Source organism: Betta splendens, chromosome 16 (assembly GCF_900634795.4).
Source record: "Betta splendens chromosome 16, fBetSpl5.4, whole genome shotgun sequence".
Classification (NCBI taxonomy): domain Eukaryota; kingdom Metazoa; phylum Chordata; class Actinopteri; order Anabantiformes; family Osphronemidae; genus Betta; species Betta splendens.
The window spans coordinates 10,651,403-10,668,428 of NC_040896.2; the positions used below are offsets into that span (position 1 = coordinate 10,651,403).

Genomic DNA, 17,026 nt, shown 5'->3' on the forward strand with positions numbered 1-17,026 from the left:
GATTGAGGCGACGAAGCCCGGCATAATCAGGAAGCTTTCATGCAGGCAGAACAATTGAATGGGCAGCCGCACCAGGGAAGCGGCTGGAATGTTTTATCCCTGTACCAGATTTCTCCATCACTAATGTGTTTCCATGCGGAGGCTTAGACACACTGTACTCCGTGTGTTTCTTAGTATATAAAAAGAACGCGGCAAGCGGGGGAGGGCATAACAAGTGGGAAAATAAAAGGAAAATAAACATAAAATCAGTAGAAAGAGCTGGAAAGAGATTAAGAGCAAAGAACAAATCTGGATTCTGAGAGGGAGGAAGAAGAGAAGCCGATCTTTGATTACGACAAGCAGATAAACGGAGATGAAAGTGTGCTGACTGTCATGCTCAGGCTGAAAGAGAGGGATTGTGTCTTTTTTCTCCATCACTGATTTCTCACACCAGCGTGGTTCAAGATGAACAATCCAATTAGCGCGAGCAAGGGCTTTTTATTACAAGAGAGCTTCACATTGTATTTACACGTTTAATCAAAACAGCCATGAAGATTGTGTCATAACCAGGTTAATTATGTTTTCCCTACAATGCTGCGTCCTCGCTGGACCACTATGTTATTAATGAACGTTTAATTAAACGCTGTCACTCATATATCTACATGACTGGTGGCTGGCTTAGTATAGACTTAAAACTGGCTTAGAATAAGACCCATAGGAGGAGCAGTCAAAGGAAACAGACATCTGTGATCAGGATAGCAGTCATCATCACGGAGACTCCATTTTCTCGCTGACATTTGGTGTGGGAAGCGATAATTAACTGGCCTTTTTATTTGCTAGCTATTCGTAACGTCTTGACGCAAGGTTGTTGATTGGAAAACAACAAACACAAATGTGCCGCATTTGCCCGCCTTTAATCCACAAGCAATTTGTTTCAAAAGCCAACTATTGCTAGTTCAATACAACCAAACCGTTGAATAAAAAACGATTATGTTTTTTATTTGATGAAACACATTTATATTTAAAACAACCACTCAGATCGTCCACTGTGTGAGGAGTTCAGACCTCTGGGCAAACTTTGGCTTTAAGGGAGTGTTTGGCTGCAGGAGGAAGGTTCGGAATAGAAAGAGGAAAGGCCTGTTTCTCCTTTGGCTTTTTATGTGGAGGAGTGAAGAGGATCTGTGGGACAACACTGTACATCTGAAAGAGGAACTGGGCCACTGCATGGACCCAGGTGGGAAGATTGGTGCTGTGGGGGAAAAGCAGAAGAACGTGAACAATCAGCACCGGCAGACACAGCAAGACTAACAGGGACAGGGAGAGAGCAAGGAACCGGACGTGTTGGGGAACATGTGCATGACTGAAGGAGGCCTTCCTGGGCTTCATGCATAACAGGTCAAGGTAAATGGACAGGAAGCAGAGCAAGGGAAGCGTGAACACTGTCATCCCATAAACATAGACCAGGAACTGGGAGCTGAGGACAATGTCAGGGGCACAAACTCCCCAGTGGCTGCTGTGAACCTCAGCGTAGGTAAACTTGTGCATGTCCTCCACGTAAAACTTGGACAGGAAGCCTCCGTACGGGAGGTTTTTCCCGATGACCTTGCGCTCGCGGTGGTACCTGGAGGTGGGGAAAGGGGCGGGGTCCGGCGAGGAGGCCGTCCAGTTGCCGTCGACGCCGAGGCCGGCCGTGCCCGAGCCGGCGCCGGCGTCCCGCCTGGCGTCGAAGACGCCGGAGCCGATGAACTGGGCGAAGGAGCAGAGGACGGAGGCCACCCAGCAGAGCAGAACCACGCACAGGGTCCGCTGACGGGTCACCACCGAGGAGTACCTGCAACCAAGACGTGAATGAGAGCAGCGGGAGCTGCACCAGATATCAGACTTTGATCTCAGTCCTCAGATTAACCTCAAGACTCAATATGTTTTTATACTGGCCTTCATCCTCTCCCATGCTCCTCTGCAGTGCTTTAAATTGACAGGATTCACTGTACTATTCTTAGAGTAATTGCTTGACAGCTGTCGTTTATGAACCAAACAGTACAAAATGGCTGAGAGCTGCATTATGAGCTCTCCAGTAGATGTGAGCGATTTCCTTTGCGAGCGATTGTTTTGGAAAAATAAATGGCAGTAAAACGCACGATGGTCCACGGAACTCAGTGAAATCAGCCATGGTCATCTTTGCTTAACTTTGTTTTTAAGGCGCCAGCATGAGCTTCGGGTGATAAGAAATCCACTTAAAAGCATTGAACATGATGTTCTGCTGTATCGCTGCACTTACCAGCACTAGATACTCTACAGTGGCACATTCTGACATGTTTGCTTTGTGGTTTTAAATGCCTGTATTGATTTTCTCCCTCTGCTGAGAGTGTTGGTTCACTGTTAACAAACACACAATCACCCTCTGAAACTCGCGGCCCGAAACTCACTGTGTTTAAAATACGATGCTTTGTTACAGTACAAGGAAATCCATGTAAAGCTGCACTACACTGACACAGACCTGTCTCTGCAGGAGCTCGTCCACAGGACCTGTTTATTGGACACTCACCTGTCTGCCAGTCGATGCTGCAAGTGGGCGTCCAGCGTCAGCAGCACCGTCAGGAACATGGTGAACTGCCTGACCAGCAGGGGGCAGCACACCATGGTGATGCAGGTGTACAGGCACTGGGGGGTTCTCAGGTTGAGCAGCACATTCACCGGGACCTCCACCGCGCCGCCCACGGCCCCCAACCAGCCCAAGCACAGCCGCAGACAGCAGGAGACGCTCCCAGGGAGAAGCCTGGAGCCGTCCGGTTGCTCCTGCACGTCACTCACCGACTTGTTGCCCCTGATAGCCACGCACAACCTCACACTGACCACAACAACCAGTACGGATAGGATGCACTGGCTCAGCGAGTAGAGCCACACCAAGTCCATGTCTGGGGGGACAGAAAGATTGATAAAGGAAAATAAAATGTTTGACCATAGTTTAAAAAGACAATATCATGTGAAAAGGGAAAAAATTAAATATGAATGTATTGACGCTGGGTGGCCCGGTGGTGGAGTGGTTAACACTCCTGCCTCGCAGCAAGAAGGTATTGATGCTTATGCAAATATGGCCTCATTTACTCCCACACTATTCACCTTTTCTGCCCCATGTTCCCACGTGGCTCTTACAGACTGGCCTGCAGCATTCATTTGTATTGTCAAAGGAATAGTGGAACACAGAGAAAGACAAAAACTAGACGGAATACAAAAAAGAATGGAGTGACAAAGCGTGGTGGAAATTTTAAGGTTAACAGTCAGCAAGCGAGCGAGAAAGGTAAATGTGGTGGGATGGATGATATGATTCAGGTTTGTGCTATAGGGCAGAGAGAGACGGGCAGGAGAAAGAGTAGATATTTTGATAGGTATTGGAGAGCTGTAAACGTGCCCAGAGAGTGAAAAGGTCAGGCCGGAGCAGCGCTGACAGAACCCTCCGCTGGGGATGTGAGCGCCATGCAAACACAGAGCAACGGGCACCAAGCTGGGCGGCAACACGCTGCTCACGCGTCGCGCATCATCATCCCCGGGACGCAAACAGGCCGAGAAGCTCGTGAGTAAATACAAGAAGGCCGGTGCTCAATCGCACACACGCGCGTTCCCCCCCGATGACTCGTTTCCAGTGAATGTATTCAAAAATGATTGGCAGCTAATTTTAGTGCATTTTCAAACAATGGTCTCACATAAAGCACCGCGGATGATATTGAAAAAGCAGATTTGCTTCCACAATATGCCACCTGTCCATTCCTCATAATTAGTTTGACCTTTTTGGAGCATGTGGTCTTAGTCGTCACTTTCCCATAATAATCACGACTGGCTGAAATAACCTCTTTATACCGCTTATAATCACTTTACACAGTTGTCTCCTGTCTCACCACTTGAAGGGCCTCAGCTAAATTGATTTACTGAAGTAATTAATGGATTTTAATCCACCTTGTGTGAATTTTCAATTCATAGTGATGTATGGTCAGTCCTAGTGTAATTAATTGCCTTAATTCATCAATTAACCTCTCTGAAGCAATGCTCAAGCTATAGGCCAGACCTCTCAGCATGGTCCCTGGCATTTACAGACATGCTGTCTGGATGTTGACATAGTGTCAAATAAGTAAATTAAGATAAAGAGGTACATTTACCTGTCGCGAAGCCCTGTGATGGCAAAGATAGTTTATACAAAGCGGTGTGATTTATCCTCTGCATAACTGGGATGGCTTTTCATTTCCTTCAGGATCTCTATCTCTTCCTTTCACCTCTCACTCTAAACTGTCTGCCCCAACTGACAGAGTAAACTGGATTCATAAACCTCTGCTTATCCACCTGCCTTCTAGCTCTCTCCTGTCTCTGCAAACACATCAATTGTGTCAATGTCAGAGCATGGATGCCCTTTCCATCTGAGATGTGCAAAGGGCAACGCCACCTCTGCCAGGCCGTAATATGTAAATAGGCACGACGCACATGCACGATATGATCATAGACGAACGCACACACACACATTCACAAGCTAAAACATTCCTAGATGTGTTCTTTTGTGCTTTTCCACTAATTTGAGAAAGACAAATGAAATGGAGAGGAGGTTGTTAGAGTTAAAAACTAATTGCTCCTTGATGACGTGCGCATGAGTTGACGGTGAAAAAGATTAGCAGTGACATCAGAGACTTTTTATCTTAAAGGCTTCGCTCCATGGAGCAGAATAATAATATAATGTATAATAATAGCTCTCCAGCGTAGCCTATGGTGAACTATATTGCAACATAGATGGAATATGTGTCTTAAATAAATAAAACACCTTTAGGCCTCTACTTTACATTATCAGTGGTACCCCTGTGATATTAGACGGTTCATTCAATAGTACTTTCCAGCACACTGAGAATTATGTAAAGCTCCAGTGACAACCAAGAGACACAGCCTGGAGCTACTGAAAATTGTTGAAAACTGAGCTCTGTGTGCTCAAAATGTTTACTTTAGATTTTACATGCAAATGAGTTTCACTGAACTGTAGGGCTGACAGTTATGGCCTGGAAAATGTGCCTATGTTTCCACAAAATAAATAAATCACTGAAGCATATCAACGGGTTTACAAATCATTTCCCACCGTCTGCCAAAAAGGCCAGGTTCCAGGCAGGGGCACAATGAGCCTTTTGAGGGGGCTCCATTTCACAAAACACGACCGCGACACAACACATGAACAGAGATTAACAAAGCCAATTTAGCCTGAAAGTACATCTATAGTATGTTAATTGTGAAAGTGAAGACCCCGAGGAAGCAGAAGAAAAACAAACTACACAAGGAGAATTACAATGAATCATAAATAAATTATTTTTTCTAATCCTTGGTCTAAAGCAACGTTCCGTCCATTACCGAATAATACGTTTCACTTTATATTCATTTTTGATGAAGTTTGGATAGAGCATTTGAGCTTGATTAGAGGCAGCATTGGGAAAACATATCCAAACTCTCGCGTGACAAAACGAGATCGGCCCGTTTTAACACGGGCTGGAAACCCCGTTCCACCCTCTTCCCTTTGCTGTCCACAAGCAAGGTAAAGCGCTATTTGTCCTTCTTGTGTGCACGTTATTAAATATCTTTCAATATTAAATACTTATGTATGTTCGTGGTCTTACTAGACACAATGTACAGCTTAATGAAGCGGCGGAGCTTGGTGACTTGTAATTACACGGGTTTTATTTGTATATACTGCGGGTCTTTTGGTCATGGCTGATTCCATGCTACCTCGTTGGGGCCTGCTAGTAGCTAGCTGACGCGTATTAGCATTATATTTATTGCCAAAAATACACAAAATTAATGCAAGTTGCCGTTAAACCGACTGCTTATATGATCTATCCAGATTATTCCGTTGTCTCTTTTAAAAAGAATAGAAGTATATGTATCCCGACACATGCCTATACAGTAGCTAGCCAGAGAGCGCTTCCCTCCTGCTCCGGCGTGTGCTAATGCCGGTTGAACCTTCGTGACGTTATGGGAGCTCATGTACGTTCGCATAAATGTTTCTTTTTCCTTAATTAATTGGCCATAGGGCTGGTGTGTTTTGTACATTGTAACCTTTTTTACGAATTGCTTTTCAGCTAATCGCGCACATAGTCCGCATGTTAGACCCCCCACCCTCGTTAGCTATCACATGTTCCCTTTAGCATCACTATTTCTACCAGACAGCGAGCGTCTTCTGACTTAAAAGTTTAGCTCACGATTTCCAGCGTGTTGTACATTTGGTTGGTTCTCATATCAAATATAACTTACGTGTTTTTTTTTTTTTTTTGCTTCGATGTAGATGCCAGGTGTCACAGTGAAAGACGTCAACCAGCAGGAGTTTGTCCGTGCCCTGGCGGCTTTTCTCAAGAAGTAAGTTCTTTCCCACATCCCAAATTAAAGTATTGCCACCTTCAGTGAAACTTGAATTTAACTGCAAATGTACCTCGATTTTAAAATACTGTAATTCTAATGCATAAGCAATTAGTGAATGTATAACTGCAGCAATGCTTTGTGCTGCTATATTGGTTGTGGTGTTTTGTTTTAATTGACACTGTCTGTTTCAGGTCAGGAAAGCTTAAGGTGCCTGACTGGGTGGACCTTGTCAAGCTAGGCAAGCACAAGGAGCTGGCCCCCAGTGATGAAAATTGGTTCTACATCAGAGCTGGTAAGTTCATTTATAATTTAATATTTGCTAGTGCTGTCTTGCATCAAACCACTTTGGCAGATTGCTCATGTTTTGTAAATTTTGGGCATAAGCTTTCAGGGTGAATGTATAACTGAAGCAATGCTTTGAATCTATGAGCATTGGTTAAGTTGGGATAATATGTTCAGAATCTAGGCTGTGATTCATACCTAATTTTTACAATGTCTGCTGGTGCAAATAAAAATCAGACGTCTGGGTTGATTTAGGTTATTTTATTAATCTTGCTACATTTGAACATCTGAATGATATACTGTCCAAAGAAAACAAACTGGGGTTTACATTTTTTTCATTGATGCACAAACCAATAAAATGAGAACATGCTTAAATGGGTAATGTGTTTAAATGCTCAGTGTGTAAATTACCACTGCAATATTGATGTAATCAAAACAACAGTACTAAAAGGATGATGGCAGCCTTCCAGATGCAAAATGTTTTCAAATGGCTAAAACAAAAATTTGTTATAAACTAAAGCATGTTAAGGGTGTTGTCTTTGTTTTGTGTTGTGAACATAAAATGCTCAAGTTGCTTGATGATATTTTACATTTCAAATGTTTTTCAATTTATTACAGTTAACTAAAAGTAGAATTCTAATCTTGATGCTTAATGAGACTTTCCCGTTTTGAGTATACAGTGCAGGTTCATGAAATATTAAACAAAATCTTACCTTGAGTTCTCAAAATGGGCATCTTGATTTTGTCATGTGGGTGCTTGGCACAACTGACACCCCTGTCTCTTTCAGCATCCACAGTGCGCCACTTGTACTTCCGTGGAGGTGCTGGTGTTGGCTCCATGATAAAGATCTATGGAGGTCGCAAGAGGAACGGTGTGCGCCCGTCCCACTACAGTGTAGGATCAAAGAACGTGGCTCGTAAGGTGCTACAAGCCCTCGAGCTGCTCAAGATGATTGAGAAAGATCCAAACGGGTGAATTTAACCAAATATAAACAAGAATCTAAACACCAATCCATTTTTTTACAAAGTTCTAATGATGAGATTCTGTGTATTTGAAGATGACCTTTACCTACAAGTGACCTTGATGACTCTCCTTCAAATCTCTAATTGCATAAACATGAATTTTGTTGCAAGTTTGCAATAAAAATGTAATCCCCCCCCATAACAAGATGGCTAATTGATTGGCTCGTTTTTATCCAGATTACGTAGGCAGGAAAATCCCATTTCAAAATCAGTCTTGAAGGCTGTGATTCTTGTAAATGTCTTTGCTGAATTGATTTGGGACATTCTGTAATACTGTGGTTAGTGTGGTGTGAAGTAGTTATTGAGGATTTAAGCATTTTGTTCATTGATTCTATTTTTTGCAAGATTGGCTAGTTTATTTTCTACTGTTTTGTTAATTTACCTGTTTAACTTTAAAATTTTTGCTTTTCTTAACACAGTGGTCGCAGACTGACTCCGCAAGGAACCAGAGATCTGGACAGAATTGCTGGCCAGGTGAGGGACACATCCCAGTAACTTTAAATTCAATTCTTTTAAAGAATCAAGAGAATGTATTAAGATGTCATAATTTTAAGTTAAACATGTGGCTGATGAAAGAATTAAATAAATATTACACCTTCCTATCATCCACTTAGTAGTGGGACTTGTTACCACAGACTTAGTGTTGTATCTGAAATAGAAAAGGCTGCTGCAGTAACATGAATTCTAATAAGTTAAATCTCACAGTTAAGGTATTTTTTTATTTTTTTTTATTTTATATACACCTTTTTTCTTAAAGTCTTCACTGCCTCATGTATCTGCTGACAACTTGTTTTTACTTTGTAAATACTTTTTTAATGTGATTCAACTTTAGGACCTGTGAAGTGACACTAGGGTATAAGTTGGTTAAATATTATTGTTCTGGCCATTTTAAATGTGTTGCCAGTTGCATCACACAAAAAATCTGATAATAGCCATAATCAATGCTGCTGGCTGAGGACTCCCAACGGGTTCCTCACTGGCACCTGTACTCGTTTGATCCTACTTTGAAGAACCAAGCTCAAAGGGGAATGGTTTTCCCACTGCTTTAAATGCTGAAGTCTAATCTTACCCACTGTTGGAATTTAAATAGGCCAGTATCGTGCTCCCCAGCTGTTATGTGAATGTCATAGCAACCGCATGTTGTCTGGCAAAAGTTGTCAGCGTCTGGCTGTGTATGATACACTCTGCCATTCAATATGACGTTCAGATGCACTTTGGGCGGTCCCCTAAGCGCATATGATCACAGGAATATCATCCCTTCGCTTTGATGCGACACCTTGTCTGTTGCGGGAGTACACAACCCACTGTCGCTTCATCTCACAAAGCTTTTTAAATCACTTGTCCGTAGGCAATTTTCCTCTGCCAACCAAGTGGGTTGTGTGTCTGTGTTGCACAGTACTGGAACTGTTTGTTCATCTTTACTAAGGGAAAAAAATCGCAGTTGGGCCTTGTCAAAATTGAAGAGAGAGGAAGCAGCGTTGTGATAATCCAAGGGTAAAGGGGTAAACATGAGGAGGGAATTTCATGCTTGGCAAGTCCGCCGTATGGCAGCAGTTTTCTCCTTGTTTACCCATGCTAATGAGCAGTATGCAGATGAGCAGACCTGGGCTCTGCCCCGCCTGCCTGCTGCGCAGAACTGGCGCACAGCGTGCTCGTGTAGTGCTACCTCTTTATGAATGTTGTAATTTCTGATGGCTTTGAGAGATTTAAGTGACACTTGTGCTGTCAGAGCTCGCATGATGATTTTGGAATATTTTTATTTTTTTCATTCAAACCCTGTTCACTCAAGTCCCCATGAAATTGCATTGGGATGGCATCTGACTCCGTTAAGTAGCACATTTCCTATTGAAACACAATATTGCAGTAGGTCATAATGTGAAGGAAACTTCTGAGTGCTGGAGGAAAGTAGAAACTCACAGAAGGAAAGTTTGGTGGCAGTTGGATAAAATTGGTATAAATATTTGACCAAATGGCCTAAAAATGTTATACGATTTTCTTCCCTCAGCAGTAATTTGAATGCTGATTTGAAGACAACAAATTTCACAGCCTTCTAACCCAGTGTTATTTTTTTCTCTCCTAGGTTTCTGCTGCAAACAAGAAATCTGTTTAATAAATTTTTTTTGGAGAAAGTCAAATGCCGTGTCCTCTTTATTACTGTTAACAATGAAAGTTTAGTCAGAGGCACAACTGGTCTGTACAGTATTGTTAAAACATTATTCTCTCTGACTTCAGGGAATCTCATAAATCATTGACATGGTTTAACATTTAAACAAATTTACATGCAAGAAAGATGAATTTAATGTGTAATGGTCGAGATACTTGACCTGATAGACTTTTCTCCTGTAGTGTCAATACTGGAAGCGAGGTTTGGCAGAGATGTGCATGAAAATCCTCTTTAGCAGACTTGCTGCCTGCTTTAAATGTCACTTGGTCTAAAGGGCATGAATGGTCATCACTTGTATGGTTTTCACATTCTCATATCTGTTAACTAGAGAAAGCTCCCCCACAGGGTGCCATTATAAAAAGGCTGCCTGGGAGCTGTTCATCGATGAGCCAGCACGGCTGCCCATCGGTGTCCAGACACTCTCCACTGTCTATTGCCTCCGCTTCCACAATAACCTCTTCTGTCTACTGTCTTTATGTATGGAATGCATTGGGTACGACTTGATCCTGGTGCTGTGATAACGAAGGACATTCGTTTGGTTAAAGCCTGATGATTACATTTCCATATGCAGCACTTTGCTGTTGAATAGCTGCTAAGAAATGATGTCATGATTAGTGCCTTTATTCAGGGCCACAGCGCCACCTAGAGATGCAGACGGGCAACAGACCCCCCCCCCCCCCCCCCGGGGGGGGGCATTCATTTGACCTAAAGAGTGATTTGTCAATGCAGCTTCCAGTTAAGCTCGGTTTACAAATTAATGTTGCTATCATCTATGAAGATGCGGTTGTGCATCTTGTTGCGGTTCAGTCGTTAAAGCTGCTGTAACATGGCTGTGTGTCGGACGTCCTGCAGAGGGTGCCAAAGCCTACAGAATATCCATCATGATCATGTCTGCTTCCCCCACAGGTATTAACTGAAGGCTCGGCCATGGATTTCAGGATCTGCCTGTAGCCATTAGTTATATTTTCAAGTTAATCTTTAAAGGCTAAAGTTTAAATGGAATTATTTGGTCTCAGTTATTTTCTGCTGCCTTCCTCCACTTTTTTTTTCTTCAGCTCCATCACTGCACCCATTCCAAAGCACTCCAGGGCTCGTCCAGAGCGACTGTTCAGGCTGAATCAACTGTAAAACACTCTCTCCATTTTCCATTTGTGTTGTTCGAGCTTCACTGGATGGCTTTTTTTCTCATTTTAGCCTCAAGGCAACAACTACAACCAAATGAGAGGCAGGTGAAAGAAGCGAAAGGCAGTTTTCATAAACACATATTTTGTGTCCACCGTGTGCAAGTGAGCTTAGTCTTGTGTTTGCAAGGTTCTGTGTTGAGTCCCTGGACAGTGATCCTGCTGTGTTTGCCAGCCTGTCGGGGGGGGCGGGGGTACTGTACACATGTGGCATGCGCCGCCTCACCCAGCTGAGCACATGGCTCCGTCTGCCTTTTCTGTGTCAATCATCATGAACAGTCGCCATCAATTATTCTGCACATCTCTCAGGAAATATTAATATCGCTGCGTTTCATTCACCCCTTTCTTCTTTCACTCATCCGCCATCTCCCTCCCTTTGTTGTCCCTCTGCCCCCCCACCCCCCAGCCCTTCCTTTTCATTTGGAGAGCAGCTGTTCCTGAACACCTGAACCCTTCCCGCTCTCCCTCCCCCTTCATGATCCCTCCTGTACTTCTACCCTGTAATTTGGAAAGAAAAACATGTCCTTGAGTAATGGAAAGAAATGTGAGGAATCCACTGTACAGTGTGTTCATTAGCTACTGTGGAGCACTGTGTGTGCGCTCTTGTGTGGGCTTTTTGCATTCGCATTCTGTGACCGTGTGTGTACTTTTTTTTTTTAAAAAAAACAGCCACTCTGTCAATTTGTGCACCGATTTGTTGCTGTGTGCAGTGCAATTATCAGCAGACTTGCTATAGCAATTAAGGTTGCAGAACAATTACCACTTTAACAAATGCACATTCGTGTGTGTGTGTGGGGGGGGGGTTTGTTGCACCTTCTCGCTCTCTCGATTCTCTGGCAGCTTGGCTTGATCACGCTGAGAATGGATGCAGACCTGTCTCTCACCACCTCAGGGCTGGAAGCAGCAGATAACTACCAATGTCTCCACAGCGCAAGTCTTTCTAAAATAGAACCACTATCAGGAGGCCTGCTACACGTTGTCAACCCACATGCCCTGTGGCATGTTTTCTGCACGAGACGAGACATACCTCCGTAAGGTTTCCCAGCATTCCCAGTCTCTGGCACATGGGCTCAGTGTTTTTTTTTTGGAGGGGATTTCATAGAATAATCCTGCTTTTCCACATCAAAACCACAATGACGGTGTGTAAATGTTTAAAAATCCTTTGTTTCGCTCAGGCTGCCAAAGATGATAAAAAGTAATGAAAGTAAATCTTGTAGTTTTGTTGCTGCGAATCTTTTCCGTAATGAAACAAGCTGTGATAACATCTTGTCATAAGTTACTGGCCAAACCGGCACTGCAGACAATGTGGAGCATGCATGCGGTGTGTTGATGCAGCGCGGTGAAGGTCAGAGCGACTCTGCGTGAGCGTGTTTATAGAAATTAGTCCGAGGCCAAAAGGTGGCGGTAGTTTGAGTAGCGAGCTGCGCCCGGCACGCACGTCTGCTAGTGAGAAGCTCCTCAGCTATTCCTCCTACCGCGGCGCTCACCATTATCTGCCCCGATGGCTGTGGCAAAGCTGAGGGATGCTTTTTTTTTTTTTTACGGAAAAAGAATAAGTCTGACCTTTTGACCTCCTGCATAGTTATTAGAGCTTTATATACATCTGTCGTGTGTGTGTGCGTGTGCAGCCAGCTCTAATCCCTGACTGTGTGTTTGGCCTGATAGCAGGTGGTATAAACATGCAGCCCGCCTGGCACCACAGGACACTGTAGCTCTGCCCCACAGCAGGTGTGTATATGAGTGTGTGTCTGTAGGCGAAACACTAATCATGTGTCACCGACTTTGGGGTCTGTGCGAGCTTTGTGTGTGTGCGTTTTCAGCGCTTGCGAGCCTGAATCCCCTCCACCTGTCACAGAGGGTGGGGTGCGGAGCAGAGGGAGGATGATGGGGGCACAGAACAGATGCCGTCTACAAAGCCAGCAGCCGAAGCGACGGAACTGTACAGGCCGTGCACGCGCAGCCGAGACTGTGTGTGTGTGTGTGTGTGTGTGTGTGTGTGTGTGTGTGTGTGTGTGTGTGTGTGTGTGCGCATTCAGATTCAGGCTTTCAAGTCCCACTTTGATGCTGTGTCCTGCTCTTTCTTCAGCTCGGCGCACACAGAGGGAGCACGGCCAGACGCTGGTGTGACACCGATCGGCTGTGGAGCGCTGACGGTGACCGGCTGAGTGCGAGAGTCCGCTTCTCACTGCGTCATCGCTCCCCCGTCTCTCCCGCGCTCCTCTCCCCCGTGCGCCTGTGGGGCAGAGAGGGGAAAATCTCCAAAGAGATCCCCAGCAGAGGTGTCAGAGAGCGGCCGAGCTCCTACCAGCTTCCCACAGTTTCTATCTGAAAACGCAGACTTTTCATCAGCCTCGGCTCTGACAGGTCTATTTCTCCTGCTGCGCTGTAGAAATAATGTTGAGGTTTAGTTGATGCACCAAATGTCAGTTGAAGTCTTGTGTGTAACGGGTTGGGCTGACGTGGCCCCATGTGGCCGTGTGTCAGGTCTGGGGCAGTGACAGGCTGATGTTGAACTGATGCAACCCCCCAAGCTGTGCCAAATTATTCTTGTATAACAGAATCCTAGGAAATGTCCACATTGGATAACAAACGTCCATCTAGTCACAGACATCACGTCTCTTCTCTGTAGCGTAGCCCGATTTCAGGATGACATTGCTCAGATAGAACCTCACCTTTATTGCTTCCTGTTTCCTCCTCCTCCTATTTAAACAGGCCACGACTCACGTCGTCCCTGATCTTTTCCCATTGTTGCCCATGGTCTGCCTCATCCGACTATTTCCCTTCCTCTTATTTCTCTTTATCCCTCATCCCTGCCCCCATTACCAGCCTATTACTCCTTCCCCTCAGCCACACAAAGCCTTATCGGGGCTTAAAACACTCAGCCTCTTGCATTGCTATTGTGTCATGCTTTGCTGCTCCTAAAAAGGTTCGGTGCGCTCCACAAATCTCCAAGCAAAACATGGAGCTCAAGTAAAAAGTGAGCAGTTCGGGATTTAATTGATGTCATGGTGAACGCTTTAAAGGATGATGCAGTCCTGATGCTGTTCATATAATATTCTCCTGACCGACCGCAGTCGTTTGTTGAGGTCTGCGTTCTTGATAGTTCCAGGCAGTGAGCTCACACCTTCAGCACTGTAGTTATTGTGTGTGTGTGTGTCCGTGTACACACGTACGCTGCAGGGTTGCAGGGGTGAGCGAACTCATTTCAGGCTGCTATTGTAAACCATACGCTGACCCACAGCCACCGTCTCCTGGAAGTAAATGCCCTTATTTTCTCCCGTGCTCCTCGCTGTCTCACAGCTTCTTCTGTGGTTTTGTCCGTGTTCGTCCTCTCGCCTTATTTTCCCTCTCTCTGGTTCCTAACCCGCTCTGCCACCGCTGTGTCTTTCCTCGCTGCCTGCGTGTCGCCTCGTCTCCCTCTCACTTCTATAAACGCTTATATACCTTTTTATATAAAAACTCAGCGGCCTTGGACTCGAACAACCTCCAGTTTGTCAATGGGCTTTTTCGCTCCCTGGAGATGGAGGCGGTGGATGAACCAGCCTGTCTCTCACTGTCAGTGGGCTGCTCTCCTCCTTGTGCGTATGTGTGTCACTGTCGGAGCGGACAAGGAAACAGTGTGTGTGAGAAAATTTCAAGCGTGGCAAAAAAAACGACAGAAAGAAGAGGTTGTGTTAGTGGAAATCTCATTATGTGCTGAGCTGCTTTCAAAGCTTCCTCTTCAGCGTTTACAGTTATCTGTCACAGCATCTCCTGAGAATCCCACTGCATGTTTTTTTTTTTTTGTTTTTTTTTACCCAAATGTAACAAGTATGTTTTTATTGCACATATAAAACCAAAACAGACTTTTCACTCTTTTTAAACAATACAGCCAAACCTTTTTTAATGATTGAGCCTCTTTGATGGGTGCAATTTGAAGCCTGGTGCTAAAAGCCGCATGTGACCACTGACGGACACAGAAATCGTACAGTTCTTCCAAAGCCAGGTGCAGCACGGTGACCGAAGGCCTTATTTCCTGGCTGGGTACAGTACTAGGTTAACAGTATGCATTGGGCTGGAGGCCTGGTGAACATGGACGGGCAGCGAAGCACAGGGTCACACTTCTCTAGGTCGTCGCAGGGAAATCATCGTCCTGGTTTCCGTCTGTCCCATTTCCTCTCCTCGTAATTTATTTCCTATTATGCCTCTTCGCTCCCGTCTCCATCCCGTTGTTCCAGCTGAGGTCAGTAGCCGTCACTCCGCTCCGCTGCAGCATCGGGACACTGGAATCTCATGAATAGCAATGGGCCGACGCGGCGCGGCCGCTGACATTTGGAGTGTGTGTAGTAAAGTTTATATCAGATTATAATACACAGCGGCCTCATTCAGCGTTTCCTCCAATGCCGCTCACTTTCCTGAAGACCAACCGTTATCATGTGGTTTATCAGAGACGCCGTGTCTTCCAGCTTTTGTGTAGCACAGTGCAAAATGTTACACACACTGTTAATGGCGTCTTCTGCCGCTGGTCACGAGAAGTTCAAGGTCTGACCGTCAAACAGGACGGCGCGAGTTTGTTCACATGAATCTTGTCTGGGCCATTAGATGGGGAGGGGGGGGGGCACCTTTTGTCTGAGAACACTCAGGGTCTTTCACATAGTTCTGATCCAGTCATACAAGCCTGCAGTCACTTCCCAGCACTTTGTTCTGTCTTTCTTTGCCCAGAGTTGCTTCGCTGACCTTTCTTTCGCTCCTCGTCTCTTCTCACTGTCTCGTGCTTCGCCTCCTGCGCCGAGCGGCCGCGTCCCGTTTTTGTTGCCTCTCCGCTCAGCTGGTGGGCCGGCCAAGAGGCAGTGCCTGTAAGCCGCTCTTTCTTTCCTGCCATTTCCATTTCAATCCCCGCTTCACAGCTGGAACCGGGCCGCTCCACATGCAGATGAGCACGGGTCGACGACGTCTTAAAGACGAACGTTCAAACGAGAGATGGACAAAGTGAGAGGGAAAAAAGAGAGAGAGAGAGAGAGAGACGCCAAAGGTAGAAGAATGACGTTTATGTGGTGAAGCAAAACAGCAGATGCTGACGGGGAAATGGCTCCATGCGGCTTCATTGTGGTTCACCTTCACACTATTGCACAGAGAATGAAATGTGGTTTCGTGGGACACGGCGTCTTCCACGCAAGAACAACAGCAGAAGAAGAAAATGCAGTCTGTCGCTCAACTGACAGTTACACTAATGTCTTAGTCTCGGCTGAGAACAAAGAGTGTGTTCTTTTTGTTGAACTTAACTTAGATTCAGCCCAATGGAGTCTGCGAACATGGATGTCCTGAAATTAGTAAAGCAGAGTTTATTGATAGAAGCTTCTGCCGTGCCTGAACTCTTCAATGTGACCTTGTATGAGTTTAGCTCATTATCCCTGGCTTTCTAGTAATTAAATGTTCTTTGAAGCCGGGAGCCTTTAGCCCATATTTGAACCAGTCACACTGTTTTCAGTTTCCCTTCCGGCTCACGTGCCTCATGACTCGTGCTGTTATGGTCAGTGACTCGGACCTGTGTCACCGGGCCTCGCGTCCCGACCGTGATGACGAAGGGCCTCGAGGTCATCCGTGGGTGTGTGACTCTGTAGCGATGACATCACAGCTCTGTTCAGAGGACGGAGCCGGCACAGCGAGTCACCGTAGTACTGTAGATGTCTCTGCTCATTCAGGATTTAAAAACGCCCACGTTAATTGATGTTATTGTTGTGGGACGTGGCCTCTAATGCACTTGTGCTGCAGAGCCCGATGCTCAGGTTGCAGTCGAATGCCATTTATTGCAAAACCCATCTGCCGCAAATTGATTACAATAACAGATATTGATTCGAATGGTCGAGCAGAGCAGCAGAAGTAATTCAGTCATGAGGGAGAAATGAAGCGTGACACAATAGGCTGCCTACTTAATCTGGCTGTTTAAACTTTAATGCCACGCTCATTGTCCTCTCCAAAAGGACGACATGTTCCAGGTGTCCCTTTATCTCCGACCGTTATCTCTAATAATGACTTCGGCGCT

The 17,026-nt window shown here is 45.2% G+C and overlaps 2 protein-coding genes across 3 annotated transcripts; one reads left to right on the forward strand and one right to left on the reverse strand.

The window, feature by feature from the left end:
* Positions 1–962: 962 nt before the first annotated feature.
* Positions 963–6,545, reverse strand: LOC114843573 (adenosine receptor A1-like). 2 transcript variants are annotated; one of them, XM_055503346.1, is made up of 4 exons: positions 6,250–6,545; positions 2,525–2,894; positions 1,601–1,810; positions 963–1,228 (listed from the first exon to the last, which is right to left on the reverse strand). In XM_055503346.1, exons 2-4 carry the CDS (start codon positions 2,890–2,892, stop codon positions 1,039–1,041), a joined length of 768 nt encoding a protein of 255 aa, XP_055359321.1. In that variant the 5' UTR covers positions 2,893–2,894; positions 6,250–6,545; the 3' UTR covers positions 963–1,038. The 2 variants fall into 2 exon arrangements, with proteins under 2 accessions (XP_055359321.1, XP_028986081.2); XM_029130248.3 differs by having other exon boundaries at positions 963–1,810; positions 6,250–6,544.
* Positions 5,453–9,794, forward strand: rps19 (ribosomal protein S19). The gene is made up of 6 exons (XM_029130250.3): positions 5,453–5,533; positions 6,281–6,351; positions 6,546–6,646; positions 7,425–7,608; positions 8,079–8,133; positions 9,740–9,794. Exons 2-6 carry the CDS (start codon positions 6,281–6,283, stop codon positions 9,767–9,769), a joined length of 441 nt encoding a protein of 146 aa, XP_028986083.1. The 5' UTR covers positions 5,453–5,533; the 3' UTR covers positions 9,770–9,794.
* Positions 9,795–17,026: the final 7,232 nt, after the last annotated feature.

Coding starts and splice junctions, on each gene's coding strand:
- LOC114843573 (XM_029130248.3), bottom strand. CDS start 2,892: ATGGACTTGGTGTGGCTCTACTCGCTGAGCCAGTGCATCCTATCCGTA. Junction 1,811..2,524: donor CAGCATCGACTGGCAGACAG/GTGAGTGTCCAA, acceptor TCTTGGTTGCAG/GTACTCCTCGGTGGTGACCC.
- rps19 (XM_029130250.3), top strand. CDS start 6,281: ATGCCAGGTGTCACAGTGAAAGACGTCAACCAGCAGGAGTTTGTCCGT. Junction 6,647..7,424: donor TTGGTTCTACATCAGAGCTG/GTAAGTTCATTT, acceptor TGTCTCTTTCAG/CATCCACAGTGCGCCACTTG. Junction 8,134..9,739: donor TGGACAGAATTGCTGGCCAG/GTGAGGGACACA, acceptor TTTCTCTCCTAG/GTTTCTGCTGCAAACAAGAA.